This window comes from Podarcis gaigeae, assembly GCF_964106915.1.
Source record: "Podarcis gaigeae genome assembly, chromosome: 6".
NCBI classification, from domain to species: domain Eukaryota; kingdom Metazoa; phylum Chordata; class Lepidosauria; order Squamata; family Lacertidae; genus Podarcis; species Podarcis gaigeae.
The window spans coordinates 8,281,861-8,299,684 of NC_139682.1; the positions used below are offsets into that span (position 1 = coordinate 8,281,861).

Genomic DNA, 17,824 nt, shown 5'->3' on the forward strand with positions numbered 1-17,824 from the left:
TCTAACAGGGAAGCCACACCCCATCTCTGCAAGATCCACCCCCTGCAAAAAAACTTACCGTTTCCTGGTGCTTGGTTCCACTCTCAGGAGCGTAGCTGAGTCTGTAGTGCTGCACAGCGCCCTCTGGAGGATCCCAGTGGACCTGGAAGCTGCTGGGTGTTTCTGAGTCCACAAAGAGGTTGCTGGGTGGATTCTTGGCAGCTGTACGAAAAGAAAAGTTGTTGCCATGTTTAATTTCTTTTTAGTCCACTGTCGATTTCAATAGACTTCTGAATGTTTTAAATTACTTGTTTTTAACCATTTTTCATTGGTGATTTTAATGTTTCTGGTAAACCACTTTGCTGTTTTATTAAGGACACCTGGACAGGTAAGTCCAGTCAAAGATGACTATGGGTTTGCGGCACTCATCTTCATTTTTAGGCCAAGGGAGCCGACATTTGTCCACAAACAGCTTTCCAGGTTATGTGGCCAGCATGACTAAACCACTTCTGGTGCAACGGGACACTGTGACGAGTGCCAGAGCGCACAGAAACGCCGTTTACCTTTCCACCGGAGCAGTACCTGTTTATCTACTTGCACTGGTGTGCTTTCGAACTGCTAGGTTGGCAGGAGCAGGGACCAAGCAACGGGAGCTCACCCTATCGTGGGGATTCAGACCACCAACATTTTATTACAATCAAGCGGTATATAAATTTTGCTAAAATAAAAGCATGGCTAGCTCTTTTACACTCTTTAACACTCAATCATCAGTTCAAATTTCTCTCAAACGTCTCTCAAATTTTTCCTCTGGTGCCTAAAGGGTGTCACTTTCCAAAGGCAGGGGGTGATATTCTCCAGCCATCAAGGCACATTAACATGATTATGATAAACTGCAAGAGAACTTCTCCACCAATCATTTCTGATTGTGAGCAAAGGATGATCAATTAGCATCAGTTCCACTTTGCTGCATAGCCTTGTCTGAGACAATACTCCTTTTTTTAAAAAAAATTATTGCCTGGTCTTTGGATTCTGCAGAAGATTGTAGTGTTGCCATCCAGACTCATGACTTCGGGGGGGGGGGGCAAATCTGGACACTTCTGGCCTAACTGGATGAAGCTGTCGGCAAAGGCTTCCATAGTACCTCACTATGCCCAAAAGTTGCTTGCTGTGTAGCTCATTAGAGAACTGTTTGCTTTTCAGCTGCCAGAAAGAAGAGAGAACATCGCAAATTGAGACAGGGGGTTCGGAGGGGGGAGAGGCAAAAGTTACCTCTGAGGCTGGGAGTACAGGAGAGAACAAGATCTTTGAGGAGCTTGATTGTTTAGGTGAATGAAGGAAAGCTTCAGCAGAGTCTCTGAAAAGGAACTGCTACGATGAGACGGGAGTCCCAAAAGACGAGTGCAAAACTGTACAGAGTTTGTCCTAAGGCGGCATGTATATTTGATCAAAGACAAAGGGGAGAAGCTTAGTAAACAACACGGGGTTCTGTGTAGCCGCGCCAGCCTTTTGAGCAAAGGGGGAAGAGCCAGCCCTCTTATCTTGTTTTACATTCCGGTGCCTACTTTCTAGAAAAGGAGTGCTGAAGTTCAAATGGGGTAAATGCACCCAGAGCACATTATGTTCTGACCCTGGACCGGAATTCCTCAAAAGAGAGAGTCCTCCATCAATTTCAGCTCCTTGGAGAAGATGGAACCATATTCTGGTCCATCCTGCAGGGGTCCACAGATACCAGAGCATGTGTCTCTTGTCCTGAACCCCGAGGAGATACCTCCTGCTATTGGAATCTGATGGTTGATCCATAGTCTCCTTGGGGAATCAAGAGAGTCCCCAAGGAGAGATCTCCACAGATGGAAGCCCCATTACCTCAAAGGAGCCAACAGCTGCAATGGCCCTTTTAACTGGCCGGGACTCAGGCTTCAGAGGGTGGAGCCTCCTGTCAATCACGACCTAGCCCTCAAATATTTGCAGCAGTCCAGCACCTTGCTAGGGCATCTTGGATGCTTGGCCTTAGCTGCAGAAGCATCATTTGTGGTCATGAAACCATCCTATGATCTCTCTCCAAGGTGCTGACTTTGGCTTGGCTCCTCGTGATTTCAGGCTGAATAAGAATTTTGAATGTTCCAAATCTGGTGTTAAATTTGGAAGTTATCTTGATTAAACCAGGACTTTGGATGGTTAGAATATGGGACAGTGGAAACCAGAGGAACAGAATTGGGAGAATTTGTTTCTCCCTAACAGCACTGGGTTGCATTCAACACAGCACTAAGTAGATTTCTCCATCAGTGGTGGGTTTTCTCCTTCTGAAATGGAACCGTGCCCACTTCTCCTACCCTTGCATGACCCCTAAATCTGTTCTGGGTTTTCCCCCAAACTCTTCAGAGCGGATTTGGTGATGGTACAGGGTTTGCATGGTGAGAAATCCCTTTGCTCTAGTGCTATTCCTTGCAGTAATGCAAAAATATACGTGAATACCATCCTTTTTCTTGAGCTATGAGAAATAGATATAGTAATTCCAGTGAGTTGCTAGAGGATGCATCAAAGTTGGCTCCATAACCAGTTGTATCTTTGAGCTCCCTATGGCAAAGGCTGTTGTTGTTGTTGTTGTTGTTGTTGTTGTTGTTCTAGCACCCCAGTTGAGAAATCCCTTCTCAGAATTTTACGATGCAGTTCTCTGACCAAGAAATGTGTATAAAAGTATGTATATCAGGGGGAAGTATGCAAAAAAGCACACATTTTAGTGAAAAGGTGTGCTTTTATGCACACTTACAAACAAATGCATTATATTAGATGAAATAGCTTGAAAAATGCTAACAAATTTTCACAGGGTCTTTGGTGTGTATTTTTTAAATAGCAAACTGGTAAAGAAATATGTTGAACTGATGAGGTTTTTTTAAGAGTGTGTGTGTGTGTGTGTGTGTGTGTGAGAGAGAGAGAGAGAGAGAGAGAGAGAGAGAGATGGAGAAAAGTTTTGAGTTAATAGATCCACTCATCTTTCTCCATAATACAGAGGACAAACAAGGTCATCCTTGTTGCTGACCAGGGTGCAGCATTTTCCTTGCTAAACCTTTGCCTGTAATGGAAATAGAAATATAAGCATTCCTTTCCCGCTTCCAGCGGAGCCTGAGGTCATCTTTGAATGTTATACTGAAGCTTTCCATACCTCACGTGGAACCTCATTGATTCCCCTCCTTTGTTTGCTAGTTCTCTGTTTCACAGAAGCCAAACCAAAGGAATATCGACTATATTTTGCTCTGGGCTATGGCTGCTCTCCAAGCAGCCAAGGAGAGGCAGAAGAGCTTTATGACTGGAGAAGTTGACCTCTCTCTCTCTGTGATGTGAAGCAGACCAAAGGGGATAAGGTCAGCCCTGGAGTAGATAGTTCAAACTCCTGAATCCCCCAAAATTCTAATATATACATAAACTCACAAGATGTATGCCACAATCCTCTGGAGAGGTCTTCTGCAAGTGCCCCACTTTTCCAGGAGAACTTCTCATAATCTTATCCCTTTTCTGGGGAGGTAGAAGATCATCCTCTTTGCTAGGTATTAAAAACTGGGGCATCCCCTTCCTTCTGTTTGTTTCAAGTTAGGGAGCACACAAAAAAATGGAGAGTAGGTTTTTTAAAAAAGAGTAGTAGTCATAAAAATGTGGAATCCAAGCAAAAATATGTCATTCAAAGGAAAAGATAGGTGCCTAAGCTATTCTTCTGAACAGAAGCAATCTTATGGGATGCATGCTACCAATCCCAAATTGCAACCTTTCCTACAGAAGAATAAGGTAAAAAAAAAAAAGGTAAAGGACCCCAGAAGGTTGAATCCAGTCAAAGGCGACTATGGGGTTGCGGTGCTCATCTCACTTTCAGGCCGAGGGAGCCACCGTTTGTCCACAGACAGCTTTCCGGGTCATGTGGCCAGCAGGACTAAACTGCTTCTGGCACAGTGGGACACTGTGATGGAAGCCAGAGTGCATTTGAGACTTCCAGGTTAGCACCTCCGGCAATGGCGGAATTCCTCTGATCGGGAGGAACTTGCTCCGTGGAATTCAGGGTCTGGCCGCCACGGCGAAGGCGGAGACCCACTAAAAATCGCAGGCGGGAGAAGCCTGTGAATGTGGGATTCGGCTGGCACCTTTTGCGCCTCCCCTACTCGTGGGGAGACCCGGTTTCGGGGATCTGGAGCGATGTGGGGTGAGCGGCGCAGTGCTTTGAATTGACTGCTTCTTTCACGGAGTGAAGCCGCATTGCTGTTGCCGGAGAGCGCTGACTTTCTCCTGTGGACAATTTGATTCTAAACAACTACCCGTGAGTAGAACAGAAAATTGGATTTTTAAACGTCTTAATTTGGCACCGAAACAGGGAGGTTTCAAACAGGAAGTCCGCCTTCCCCTTTTGTAAATAGACTGAAGCAAAGAATTTGCTAGCTAAAGTCTTGGAAAGTCCTATGTAAAGGAATAAACTTTCATCGGCTAAAACCATTAAACCCCCCTTGGAGGCAGGAGAAGAGGGGGAAAATTTTGGATCGTGTAAGCCTGCAGGAGAGAGTGAAGAAAGCTGGATCACCACCGCTCTGAACCTGGAAATGGACTGCTAGTAAGACTGACGTTTTTGGGAAAGTTCATTGACTGTGACAGTTAGTTAAATAAGAGAAGTACATTGTTTCCATTGTCTCCTTCTGTGTTTAAAAAGGAGTAAAAGTAGTTGAAAATTGAAACTAATCTTACTGCTTGAACTGTGCTTAAAAGGATTGATACAAACAGAAATTGTTTCCTCTAGAGGGAGTTTTTGAAATTGTTACAAGAGTTGGGCTGGTGGAATCTCCAGCTGCAAGAGAAAACCGTGAGACTGAACTTGGATCGCTTGAGAATGTCAACAAAAGAAGCCTTAGTGATTGCGCTATGCAAGATAAGTCAGTCATTGGAGCAGCTCCACAGGAAGATGGACGTGATGAATATTAAAATTGATATTTTGGGACAAAAAGCGACTAATTTGGGACAAAAAGTGAACATCTATACAGAAACTATTCAGGAACTGATGCAGGAATCTACTTTGGCATGCCAAATGGTGGAGAGGGTGAGGGAGAGAGTTGTGGTTGTTGAACCTAGGGTAATACAAGTGGAGAGGGAGAGAGCCCCAGCCTTACAGAGGCAATTTGATGACTACAAGTTGTCGCCCTCTATGATTGAATTCAGAGAAAGTCAGATTGGAACCCTGTTTGGACTGGAGAAGGAAAGTTGGATAGATCACCTCATGCAGGGATTTACTGACCTTTGGGATCTGGACTTGGGTCAGAAGGAAATTGGAGTTGTGGGCTGCGCTCTGCTGCCCAGGAAGACTCTCCTGTGTGAGTGTCTGAGGGCCCTGCTCCTTCCTGCCACTTACCACCTGGCCCAGGGCAGGGCCTGACGGGCCTCACTAGGACAGTTGCTGTTACTGCTGGAGGGGTGCAGAGTGCTTTTAAAATGTTTTAAAATTTTTATTTTGAATTTTTTGTATGTGGGGGTGGGGTGGATGTTTATTGGGCCTGGGAATTTGTTTGATTTTATGTTTTTGTAATTTTTGTAATTTTTATTGTTTTTTGTTTGTACTGTTTTATTTGTGTTGTTTTTTTGTTTGTTTTTTTTGTTTTTTTAAAGGGGTTATTTTGTTCTTAAGGGGAGGGGTCAGGACTGCCGGGGAATGGGCCCCAGCCCACAAAATGGCTGGGATATGTTTCACAGGGGGGAATGCACTGGGACAACCGATCTCAGTGATCACGGGTAGGAGGAGGAGTTACGCTAAGACCAGACCATGTCATTACAGAGGAGGCAGGTTTAGTCGTTGTCTGAGGACTATCCCTGCCTCCGAGTCTGGTCCTGACCGGATGAATACTAGAATCAGCAAGGGATACCCACATGACCTGAAAGTGTTGCTGTGCAATGCCAGGTCAATGATTCATAAGACCACTGCCATCCATGACTTGATCATGGATGGAGGACTTGACCTGGCATGTGTAACAGAGACTTGGTTGGATGAAGCAGATGGGCCTGTCCTTGCCGCTGCTTGTCCACCAGGTTTCTCTTACGCACAGCAACCCAGGTCATGTGGGCAGGGAGGGGGGGTTGCAGTGATTTTTAGGAAGTCATTAGTTTGCACCAGGCGTCCTATTGGGAAGACCCAGTTTTCTGAGTGCATGTTCTGGAAGTTGGGCAATAGGGGCAGTACAGGATTCCTTTTGGTGTACCGACCTCCCCGCTGCACCAAGGATTCCCTGCCCGAGCTGCTTCAGGTTGTGGCGGATGTTCTCCTGGAGACACCTAGCTTGGTTGTCCTAGGGGATTTTAACATCCATGCCGACACGACCTTACAAGGGGCCGCTCGGGACTTCGTGGAAAGCATGGCCTCCATGGGGCTGTCCCTGAATAAGTCTGGCCCAACCCATAGCCGCGGACATGCCTTGGACCTGGTGTTTACCTCTACGGATGTTGGTGATCTGACACTAAGTAAAAGTGAAACGAAAGAAGTGCCATGGTCAGACCACTTCCTGGTGCAACTGGACTTCTCTGCGACCCATCCCCTCTGCAGGGAGGTGGGACCGATTCGGATGGTCCGCCCCCGCCACTTAATGGATCCAAATGGTTTCCAGAGAGTGGTAGGGGATGCTCTATCCCATGTTGATGGCCTTTCAGCCGATTCCCTGGTGGCCCGCTGGAATGTGGAGTTAACCAGGGATATTGACTGTTTGGCTCCGAAGCGCCCTCTCCGATTGCATGGAACCCGGAGAGCCCCGTGGTTTTCCACGGATCTGAGGGCAATGAAACAATCGTTGAGACGGCTAGAGCGCCGGTGGCGGATAACTCATTCTGAATCTGACCGGACACAGGTTAGAGCTCAACGTCGAGCCTACCAAGTGGCGATAGCGACGGCGAAGAAGACTTTCTTCACCGCCTCTATTGCATCTGCAGAAAACAGCAGCAGGAGACTCTTTCAGGTGGTTCACAATTTAGCGGAACCACCTGTAACATCGGGGCCCAGTACGGGCCACATGTTCTCCTGCAATGATTTTGCAAATTTTTTTGCAGATAAAATCGCTCAGATTCGGGAAGAAGTAGACTCCACCGTGGGAGCAGGGCTGGGGCGGGAGAGTGCTAGAGTCCTGTCTAGTCAAGTTGTGTGGAATCAATTCCAATCTGTTACCTCCGAGGATGTGGACAGGCTGCTTGGACGAGTGAAGCCAACCACCTGTCTCCTGGATCCTTGCCCATCCTGGCTTATAAAAGCTAGCCGGGAAGGACTGGGCGATGGGCTTTGTGGGGTGGTGAATGCTTCCCTCCGTGAGGGAGCCTTCCCAGACCCGCTGAAAGAGGCGGTTATTAAACCGCTTCTTAAAAAACCATCTTTAGATGCGGCCACGATGGCCAATTATCGCCCAGTCTCAAACCTTCCATTCTTGGGCAAGGTGATTGAGCGAGTGGTTGCTGAACAACTCCAGGCACGCCTGGAAGAAGCGGACCATTTGGATCCCTTCCAGTCGGGATTCAGGCCTCATCATGGGACTGAAACTGCCTTGGTCGCACTGGTTGATGATCTCCGGTGGGCTAGGGACAAAGGTGAGAGCTGTTTCCTAGTTCTGCTGGATCTCTCAGCGGCGTTTGATACCATCGACCATGACATCCTTCTGGACCGTCTTCAGGGGCTGGGAGCTGGGGGCACTGTCATACAGTGGTTCCGCTCCTTCCTCCTGGGCCGTGTTCAGAAAGTGGTGGTGGGGGATGAGTGTTCAGACCCCTGGGCTCTCACTTGTGGGGTGCCTCAGGGTTCTGTCCTCTCCCCCATGCTTTTCAACATCTACATGCAGCCGCTGGGAGGGATCATCAGGAGGTTTGGGCTGGGTGTTCATCAGTATGCAGATGATACCCAGCTCTACCTCTCTTTTAAATCAGAACCAGTGAAGGCGGTGAAGGTCCTGTGTGAGTGTCTGGAAGTGGTTGGAGGATGGATGGTGGCTAACAGATTGAGGTTGACTCCTGACAAGACAGAAGTACTGTTTTGGGGGGACAGGAGGTGGGCAGGTGTGGAGGATTCCCTGGTCCTGAATGGGGTAACTGTGCCCCTGAAGGACCAGGTGTGCAGCCTGGGAGTCATTTTGGACTCACAGCTGTCCATGGAGGCACAGGTCAAATCTGTATCCAGGGCAGCTGTTTACCAGCTCCATCTGGTACGTAGGCTGAGACCCTATCTGCCTGCAGACTGTCTCGCCAGAGTGGTACATGCTCTGGTTATCTCCCGCTTGGACTACTGCAATGCGCTCTACGTGGGGCTACCTTTGAAGCTGACCCGGAAACTACAACTAATCCAGAATGCGGCAGCTAGACTGGTGACTGGGAGCGGCCGCCGAGACCATATAACACCGGTCTTGAAAGACCTACATTGACTCCCAGTACGTTTCCGAGCACAATTCAAAGTGTTGGTGCTGACCTTTAAAGCCCTAAACGGCCTCGGTCCAGTATATCTGAAGGAGCGTCTCCTCCCCCATCGTTCTGCCCGGACACTGAGGTCCAGCTCCGAGGGCCTTCTGGCGGTTCCCTCACTGCGAGAGGCCAAGTTACAGGGAACCAGGCAGAGGGCCTTCTCGGTAGTGGCGCCCGCCCTGTGGAATGCCCTCCCATCAGATGTCAAAGCGATAAACAACTACCTGACATTCAGAAGACATCTGAAGGCAGCCCTGTTCAGGGAAGTTTTTAGTATGTGACATTTTAGTGTATTTTTCATCTCTGTTGGAAGCCGCCCAAAGTGGCTGGGGAAACCCAGCCAGATGGGCGGGGTACAAATAATAAATTATTATTATTATTATTATTACTTCAGATTTGGATGGATTTTGAAACACGTCCTGAAATATCTTTCGGATTTTAGTTTTAACCACGGAGATGTGGATTACATGTCGAGAAGGAATAAAAATATTGCTAGGTTGGAGCTCCCCCGAGACCTACTCTTCAGCATCAAAGGAAGGAAATTAAGAACAAGATCAGCAGAAGACAAAGTATACGAAGAAGACTTGCAGAAGGGACCTGGAAAAGAGTTAAGAGCCTCGGACAGAAGATCACCAGGTTGATGGACTATATGGAATTGACGGAAATGACTGGCAGAATCTGAGACCAGGGAGAAGAGACGGTGGAAGAAGATTGGAAAAAGTTTAAAGTTTATTTATAGAAATATGGTAAAATTAATGAGTGTTAGAAAAATGTTGGAATGAAATTATATGGCTTTAGTAGAAGTGTTATAAGGAGTTAAGTATAGATAAGTATTATAGTATTAATGGAAAATAAGGTTAAAATAAGTTAAGATATTTATATGACAGAAAATAGTGAAAGATGGAAAGGAATTGCTGAAACAATTAATAGAAGTGGAATACCAAAAGGGAGGTGAGAGGAAGTCAAGGAAACAAGGGAATGAAAGATAAGGCATTGAAATGGTATGATGTATGTTTTTAAATTGTTTTTGTTCTGTTTTGTTTGGTTTAATGCGTTAATGTTGTGTGGTGTATTGTTTATATATTGTGTTGTATTGTTTTTTCTCTCTTTTGTTTTTTCTTCTTTTTTCTCTTTCTCTTTTTCTTTTGGTTTTTAAGGTTTAAAAGCAATAAATATTTTTTTAAAAAAATAAAAGGAAGCCAGAGTGCATTCAAACGCCTTTTATCTTCCTGCCGCAGCAGTGCCTATTTATCTACTTGCACTGGTGTGCTTTCAAACTGCTAAGCTGGCAGGAGCTGGGACAGAATAACAGGATCTCACCCCATCACGAGGATTCAAACTGCTGACCTTCTGACCGGCAAGCCCAAGAGGCTCAGTGGTTTAGACCACAGCGCCATCTGCACAGAGGAATATGCAAAGGTCACTAAGCTCCTTTGTAACTAACCTTCTCCCATTCAGGAAAAGGAATGGTGAGAGGGAGCAGAGCTTATTTTCTGCCCCCAAACCAGTAGCCTAGGGCAGGTCTTCTCCAGCCTAGTGTCCTCCAGATGTTTTGGACTTCCCCCACCTGGCCTACAATTCCTGGCATTCTTGGCCATTGGCCATGCTGGCTTGGGCTGATAGGAATTGTAGCTCAAAACATCTGGCTGGGTAAGGATGATCTATGGAGTCTTCAGCTGGAGTGCTCTCTTATCCCAGACCAGTTTTACGGACAGCCTCAATATATGATGCCATAGTCCTCAACCCTCACCATGAGGACATAAGAAAAGCCTTGATGAATCAGACCAAAGGGCCGTGTATCCCAGCATCGCACTGGGCAACCAGATGCCTGTGAGAAGCCTGAAAGCAAGACCTATGGACAATCTCCCCTCTTGTGATTCCCAGAAACTGGTATTCATGTTAGAATTCCTGCTCCGTGATTGCAGTCATAGGATTTTTGTCTATCACATGACAGTATGTGTTTTGACTCCGCAGAGTGGGAAGTAACAGAGACAGGATGTTTGTGTTACTGCGTTCCATGAAGTGGGACTATTGTCCCTTGTTCTTTCTCTTTGCTATCTGATGCTAGAGAGAGAGCCATGTTGCAGTGCTCCGTGTATGTTTACATGTAAATAAAGTAGATTAGCCAGAATGCTGAGTTGCTGAGGTGTGTCACGCATGAAGCGCAAACTCTGCGGATCCCTAAGTGTGCCTGTGTCGGTTGGCATCGGTCGCTGTGATATTCGGGCTGAAGAAAGCTTTTGAAGCTCCTGAATGAAAGACCAGGAGGGAGAGAGCATGCCAGGTGGGCATGTGTCTCTGCCAGGATCCTACTCGAGTGTAGGCTGAACTCCTGAAATACTGTTCAGAGGTCATGATTTCTGTTGGGTCTCACCACCCTACCTCTGTGCCAGCCTCAGCATCATGGGTAGGTAGCAAATATCTGGAAATCGTAGTCTTCAAAATAGTAGATGCATTAATCCTAAAGATGTAAAAACGATAGCTTGACATGCACATTGCAGGACAATGTGGCTTCCACTTTTGTGGAGACACTCGTCTCCTGTGAATGTGTCAAGGAGATGGACAAATTGATCATTTGGCATCAACTGTCATCTGGCCCAATCTGCAGCAGCCCTCGAGACGCATCCCAGGAAATCCTAACAAGCTGAGGGAAAGGAAGCAGAGCTCTTGAAGGAGGGATTTGCTCTGAAAGGTCCCGCAGGCCCTGCAGAATCTTGACAACATGGTTTTGACAGGTGGAAAGAAAGGTCAGGGGTTTGAGGCTGCCCAGAAGGGAACAAATGTTCCCTGGCACAAGGGGTGCCATCTGTGCCAGCCGTCTTAAATCTTCCTTGACTAAAAAAGGAAACAAACCTTCCCTCTCCCGCCTTCTCTTTTCAAGAGGGGCTAAGCAACTTTCTCCCTTGGATTCACTGGCAAAACACAGCATCCAAATTTGTGAGCCAGACAGAAGAATTACAAGTCCTCAAGTGAAGTAGACAGTATGGTGAGCAATAAAAGAGAGAAGATGTGGTTGGAGAATGTTTCTGGGTGATTATCATCCTTCCTGTTCTTCAATCTTCCACCCACCTTACAGGTACTTTACAGGCAACGGGGTCCTTCAATATTATTAAGATGTGTTCAAAATGCACTGGTAGGTTTTTGACTACAGGGATTATATTGTTCTATCTAGTACTGTAGGTTTTTTTTAAGAGAGAGAGAGAGAAATATTCATTGTTGTGAGATACAGAATAAGGTCAGAGCTAGGCAGATGGAAGGCTAGCTCAATGGATCTGTTTGAACATTGTGGGCAAATAAGAGGCAATCTGGAGCACAGATTCGGGTTCAGATTTTAAAGCAAAACTGCTGAATTTGAACTTTTCATGCAAGTGGGAACAATTCCCTTGAAATTCACACTGCCCAGAATTTTTGCAGTGTGGTTCTCAAATTGAGCTATGTGTGTAAAATGCATCTGTTTCAAGAAAATTTGTATTGAAATGCATTGTATTAGAGAAAATTGCTTGCAAAAGAAAACACATATTAGGAAAGATTGCATGCAAAAGTGGGTATGTTAGGAGAGATTTGCAGTAAAATGCTCATGGAGTTCTGTGTTGTTGTTTTTTAAAAAGCTAAGCAATGCAGAAATGTGGAGAACTGAACTTATGTCTAGAAAAAATAGAGAGACCGAAATTGACAGATCCATCCATCCTTAGTTCAGATCCACCCAGCTCACTCCCAAATATATTCCTTTACTTTCTCCCATATAACAGAAAACTGCCATTCACTTCTGCCATTCACTCACAACCTAGAAACACAGGAAGCTGCCTTATACCAAAGCAGACCATTGAATCCATCTACCTTTCTCTAGATGGAATGGTCTGCACCAGCCTTCTTCACCCTTGTGTTCCCAGGGATGGTTAGACTACCACTCCCATCGTTGGTAACCATTGGTCTAAGGATGATGGGAGTTGTAGTCCCATCAGGGGACTCAAGGATGAAGAACACACTGGTTGGCAGCAGCCCTTCTTGGTTTCCAAAGAGATCTTTTCCCACCCTACCTGAAGATCCCGGTCGGGGGAGGGGGGACAAAGTGTGTTTCTCCACCTCTGATAGAAACCCTATGGAGGTTAATGTGCCTTACACAGAAATACTTTACAACACACATGCACAGAGCAAGGTCTCTGCAGTATTTAGGCCTTTTTGCACACAGACACATATATTCTGGGCATTATTTTTCGCTAGTCAATGAATAATTGACAATACCAAGAAGTGGACCCAAGATATATCCTCCCACACCTTGATAATTTATTTGCTTGCTAGTTTTAATGTATTCATATCCCATCTTTCTGCTCAGAAGGTCAACATTTCTGCTTAATTATCATAAACGAAACTTTAAAAGTGGTGCTAAGACCCCCAACGGCACCATACATCAAAATCATTATCTTACCACTTTAAACAGTCCTGGCTCCCCCCCTCCCCCATCTCCTAAGCATGTGGGATTATTATTATTTTTAATGCATAGTTCAGATTGCCCTTTGTAAACCATTAAGCGATCTTCAGTCAAGTAAGCGTCATGTTAATATTGTTACATAAATAAAATGCCTTATCCGTTGCCAAGGATTCATCCTTTCTCTTCCACAGCCCCCTGCAACGAATTTAGCTTCAGACTCGAAGAGCAGCTATTCTGTTCCACATCAGAAAGCTAGGCTTTGGACAACCCTCACTTTTATTCAGAAACTTCAGTGAGAAATGTTTTCTCCTGGGACAACCAGGGGAGGGGAAGCCTGCATTGCCTTGCCCCCTGCTGAGCTTACAACTTCTGGAACACTTCAACGATGACCTTTGAAGTTCATCAATTCTTGAGAGAATCTCTGCCTGTTTTCAAGTGCTTCACAAACTGAAGTTGATATCACATTTCCTTTTCCTTTCCTTTTTGTAAAAAAAAACCTATCCTTTTCAAAAGGACACAACCCAGAACCTTAGGGAGAGCCTGAAATTATAAGGTCGAGGAAAAGTAAATTGAGCAACAGGTGCAAAACAGAAATGTATAGAATATTCCAAGATGCTTAGAGCTTTTGGAAAGAAAAAGGGAAAAAATAACCCCTCTTTTAGGGCCTGGCAGGGGGTGGGGGAGAATGAGAAACTTAGTTCGGAGAAGCAAAGAATCTTTTGTTGAAAGTTCTCATTTAACAGAAGCAGGCTGCCCAACTAAAAGATTCTTTAGGAATATTTTTATAGCAGTTGGGAAGTGAGTTAGCAGTGCAGAAAACTTCTTGTAGGAGCTTGAGGGAAGTATTCCGGGTGCTTATTTAGTTAGCGCAAGGATTTATCCTTGCATAGTGAAATTTTATCCCCATCTAACCACACCACACCACATCTCCCCGAAATCTGCTCTGCTCTCGATCATATTCACTGGGCTGATTTCCATTCTGGACATGGGACAACACCAGCAATTTCCACTCCCACTTCTGAGAGAATTCTGCGGCACACCTAATTAAAATGTGCAAATTTCATGCAAATCGGTGTCTCCTTTTGTCCGCTTCTTCAATGGTGCGTTTCCTCTTGTTCTGGCAGTGCGCAAGCAGCCGTCCTAATCAGAAATAACCTACCGGTAATAGAGCTTGCTGAGATTTCCCTCCCATCTGATATACTTGGCCCTTCTGGAGTGCTCTGAACACTTTGTTCTACAGAAAACCCTTTGGCCTTGCTAGTGATTGGCAGATGATTCACTTGAGTGTTTCCTTCTGAATTATGCTATTCTGAAGATTCCAGGCAAAGTTAATTCTTCTTTAATATGTATTAAAAAGATACTATTTTTGCCTGTCGTGATCCATTTTGAGCACTGGAGCCGAAAAGCAGAATCTAGATCAGTAAATATGACTCAAAGCAAAGGGTGCTGCTGCCAGGATAGCTGGTAATCTGAGTCTCAGCTAACTCCCCAAAACGTCAAAAACCTGGCTAAATGAGAGAAACAGAGGGTGGCTATTAAGTAAATGGTGTTCTGCTCACTGCCAGCAAAGCCATTAGTCAGGAAGTATTAATTAAGGGAGGACTTTCAGGGAGGACCCTTTCTAACCTCTCATCCTTTTGTACCAAGCAAGGAGCAGTCTCTACCTTGACACATGGTCCCGCTGGCAACTTCTCTTTCATTTCTGAGAGTGCTGCTTGTGAAGGGTGATTCAGCACTCCGGATAGGCGCTTGCGTGTGTGTGTGTGTGTGTGTGCTCCCCTGCCTTGAAAGACTGCTGCATCATTGTAAACAAGAAGTCGTCTCTGTCCAAAGACTAATCTGTCACTGCAAATGCAACACTGAGCCTCGCAGCAAGTGCCAAGCAAGCAGATTTAACAGCTGCATGATCTAAGGTAGGGATAATGAATAGGCTGCTAGGTTCAGGAGTATCCCAGAGCCTGAGATTTCAGGGCCCAAATCTGAGAGTTAGGGGTGGCAGCCGGTGATTTCATGAAAGGAGGTTCCTGGTGATGGAGGTTAATTGGGAGAGGGGAACGGGGGAGTGCAGAATTCCTGATCTATGATTGCAGTCATGGGATTTTTGTCTTTCACATGATGGTGTATGTTTTGACTCCACAGAGTGGGAAGTGACGGAGACAGGATGTTTGTGTTACCATGTTCCGTGAAGTGGGACTATTGTCCTTTGTTCTTTTTCTTTTTGCTGTCTGATGCTAGAGAGAGAGGGAGCCATGTTGCAGTGCCCCTTGTGTGTTTATATGCAAATAAAGTAGATTAGCCAAAATGCTGAGCTGCTGAGGTCTGTCATGCAAGGTGCGCAAACTCTGTGGATCCCTAAGTGTGCTGGTGTCAGTTGGCATCGGTCGCTGTGATGTTCGGGCTGAAGAAAGCTCCCGAACAATTGACCAGGAGGGAGGGAACATGCCAATCAAGCATGTTTCTCTGCCAGAGTCCTACTCAAGTGTAGGCTGAACTCCTTACAGCCAGGGTATATTTTGCAGCTAGCTCCTGCCAGGCTGTAGCTTGCAAGCTACATGTACACAATCTTCTTTTATTCATTTATTTTCAATTAAAGGCATTCTCACCCACCTGGAGCTTAAATCCCCTCACCTGTCACCTGGCCAGGCAAACCGGGACTTCAGGTCAGACCTGGAGATCTGGCAACCCTAGTTGCAAATGTGGGACTCCAACTCCCATCAGCCCCAAGTCAGAATGGTCAGTGGTCAGAGATGATGGGAGCTGGAGTCCAACTCTGGAAGGCACCACATTAGATGTCAGAATGGCTGCTAAATGGTTTACAGGTATGAATAAGCAGATGTAGGAAGCTACCTGATGGCAAGTCAGGTCATTGGTCCACCTAGCTCAGTACACTCAGTACATTTCTAGTCCAACACTGAGGTGCTAGGACTGAACCTGCAATTTTCTGCAGATGCTCTGCCACTGAGCTACAGCCCTTGCCCAAAAATTAGTATCTGAAGATTTGGCACATTGCTGCCACATCTGAGAAATCAAGGGGAGACAAATGCTGATGGTTTCAGGAGAAAGTGGATTTTGTCCTGCGGCATTTTGGAACAACAAATGTACAACCATCTGCATTTTTTCTCTCTCTTATCGTGCTTTCATTGGATCAAGAAATGTGCATGAACTGAATGCAATGCATTTTCTATGTTTTGCATAACAATAATAAAATAATTTATTTTTTAAAGACTCCTTTTGGGGGCTACTGTAACACGATTACCCCTCTGTACTGTTTGACTTCAGCAGCTCAAAGAAAATGTATTAAATTGTATCCCTCTCCCCCCCCATTTTTTGCCCTTGAATTGCCAGCAAATGATTCTACACTTGTACTATCATTTCATTAATCTGAAATAAGTGGCACAAGCCCTCACCCCCAGCCCCTTCTCCTATCCCATTCTCATATTTACTAATTCTGCCAGTTGCTCACCAGCTGCCAAATAGCTACCAGGCCGTGTTCAAGGTCTTGTTCCTGGAAAATGAAGTCCTGAATGACTGAGGAACAGATTATCTGAAAGACCAAGTTCCCTTGCACAGACATGCCTGACCACTTAGGTCATCAGGGGAAAACATACTGGAAGCTTCATATACTCCAGGTTGCGATCTAGGTTGGAGAAAGCTAGTGTAGGGGTTTAAGAAAAAGAAATCTCCACTGAAACCTTTCATTATGATCAGAAATGGACACGCAAACAGCAATGCTCTTTAAGCCCTGGTGTAGCAAAATCCCAACACCTGCTCTCACTGAGTACAGCTGCATTTTGAACTAAATGCAAATTTCACACAGTATTCAAGGTAGCCCCACTGTGCTGGTCCAGGGGGGAGGTTACCGTGGGGCGAGGTCCAGGACCTGAGTTGTGGGTCGGCAGACAGTCTTCCTCAGGTGAAGCGGGGTCCACAGTGAGAAGCCGGGCAAGGACAGGAACTCTGGGGGAACAGGACTGGATGCTGGCCGAAACAGCTCTTCAACGACGTTGCTCCCGCAACCTGGGACCGGGCTGACTGGCCTTTATCTTCTCTGAGGCCAGGGGCGGCCCCGGCCCCCAGGAGACCCGCCTCTCCTGGCCTTAAGGCGAGCATCCTCCTGGGAGAAACCAGTTCCCTTCGCCTCTCTGCCTTGAGCCTCTGCAGTTCAGGAGAGGCTGAAGGGTTACTGGGCCCAGGGGGAGACTCACCTGTAGGCACTGAGTCCTCAACCACCTCTGGAGCCAGAGTGGATTCACCTGGTGCCTGCTCCTGAGGATCTGGCACAGGTGCAGGCGCTTCAGAATCAAGGCCCTGCCCCAGTTCAGTCGGCCCTGGAGGCGGGGACTCCTGTGCAGGCTGGGATTCCTCCGGTTCAGCCTCTGAATCGGATTCCCAGGCCATCACACCCACATATCAACACTTTGCAGTAATCAACCCTGGCTGTTCCAACAGCATACCGGTAAATAAGATCTGGGGCAACCGTTTCCCAGAGAAATAGTTACTCCAGACTTGGTGCAGCTTCACAGAAGCAGCTGTAGATTGTGATGCCATTTTCAGACGTGATTCAATTGTCAACTAGCAAATTAAAGGTAAAGGGACCCCTGACTGTTAGGTCCAGTCACAGACGACTCTGGGGTTGTGGCACTCCTCTTGCTTTATTGGCCGAGGGAGCCGGCGTACAGTCATGTGGCCAGCATGACTAAGCTGCTTCTGGCGAACCAGAGCAGTGCACAGAAACACCGTTTACCTTCCCGCCAGAGTGGTGCCTGTCTACTCGCACTCTGACATGCTTTCAAACTGCTAGGTTGGCAGGAGCTGGGACTGAGCAACGGGAGCTCACCCCGTCGCAGAAATTTGAACTGCCAACCATCTGATTGGCAAACCCTACGCTGTGTGGTTTAGACCACAGCACCACCCACATCCCAACTAGCAAATTAGGGTTGCGCAATCACAGTTGCTTGGCAGCTCTCATGA

At 46.3% G+C, this 17,824-nt stretch overlaps 1 protein-coding gene across 1 annotated transcript in view; it reads right to left on the bottom strand.

The window, feature by feature from the left end:
• The window catches only part of COL20A1 (collagen type XX alpha 1 chain), a 134,281-nt gene that overhangs the window by 64,810 nt on the left and 51,647 nt on the right, over nt 1–17,824 (bottom strand). Inside the window, exon 19 of the mRNA XM_083744105.1 lies at nt 59–201. Coding sequence (XP_083600231.1) covers nt 59–201 — 143 coding nt within the window. The remainder of the gene's footprint in view (nt 1–58; nt 202–17,824) is intronic.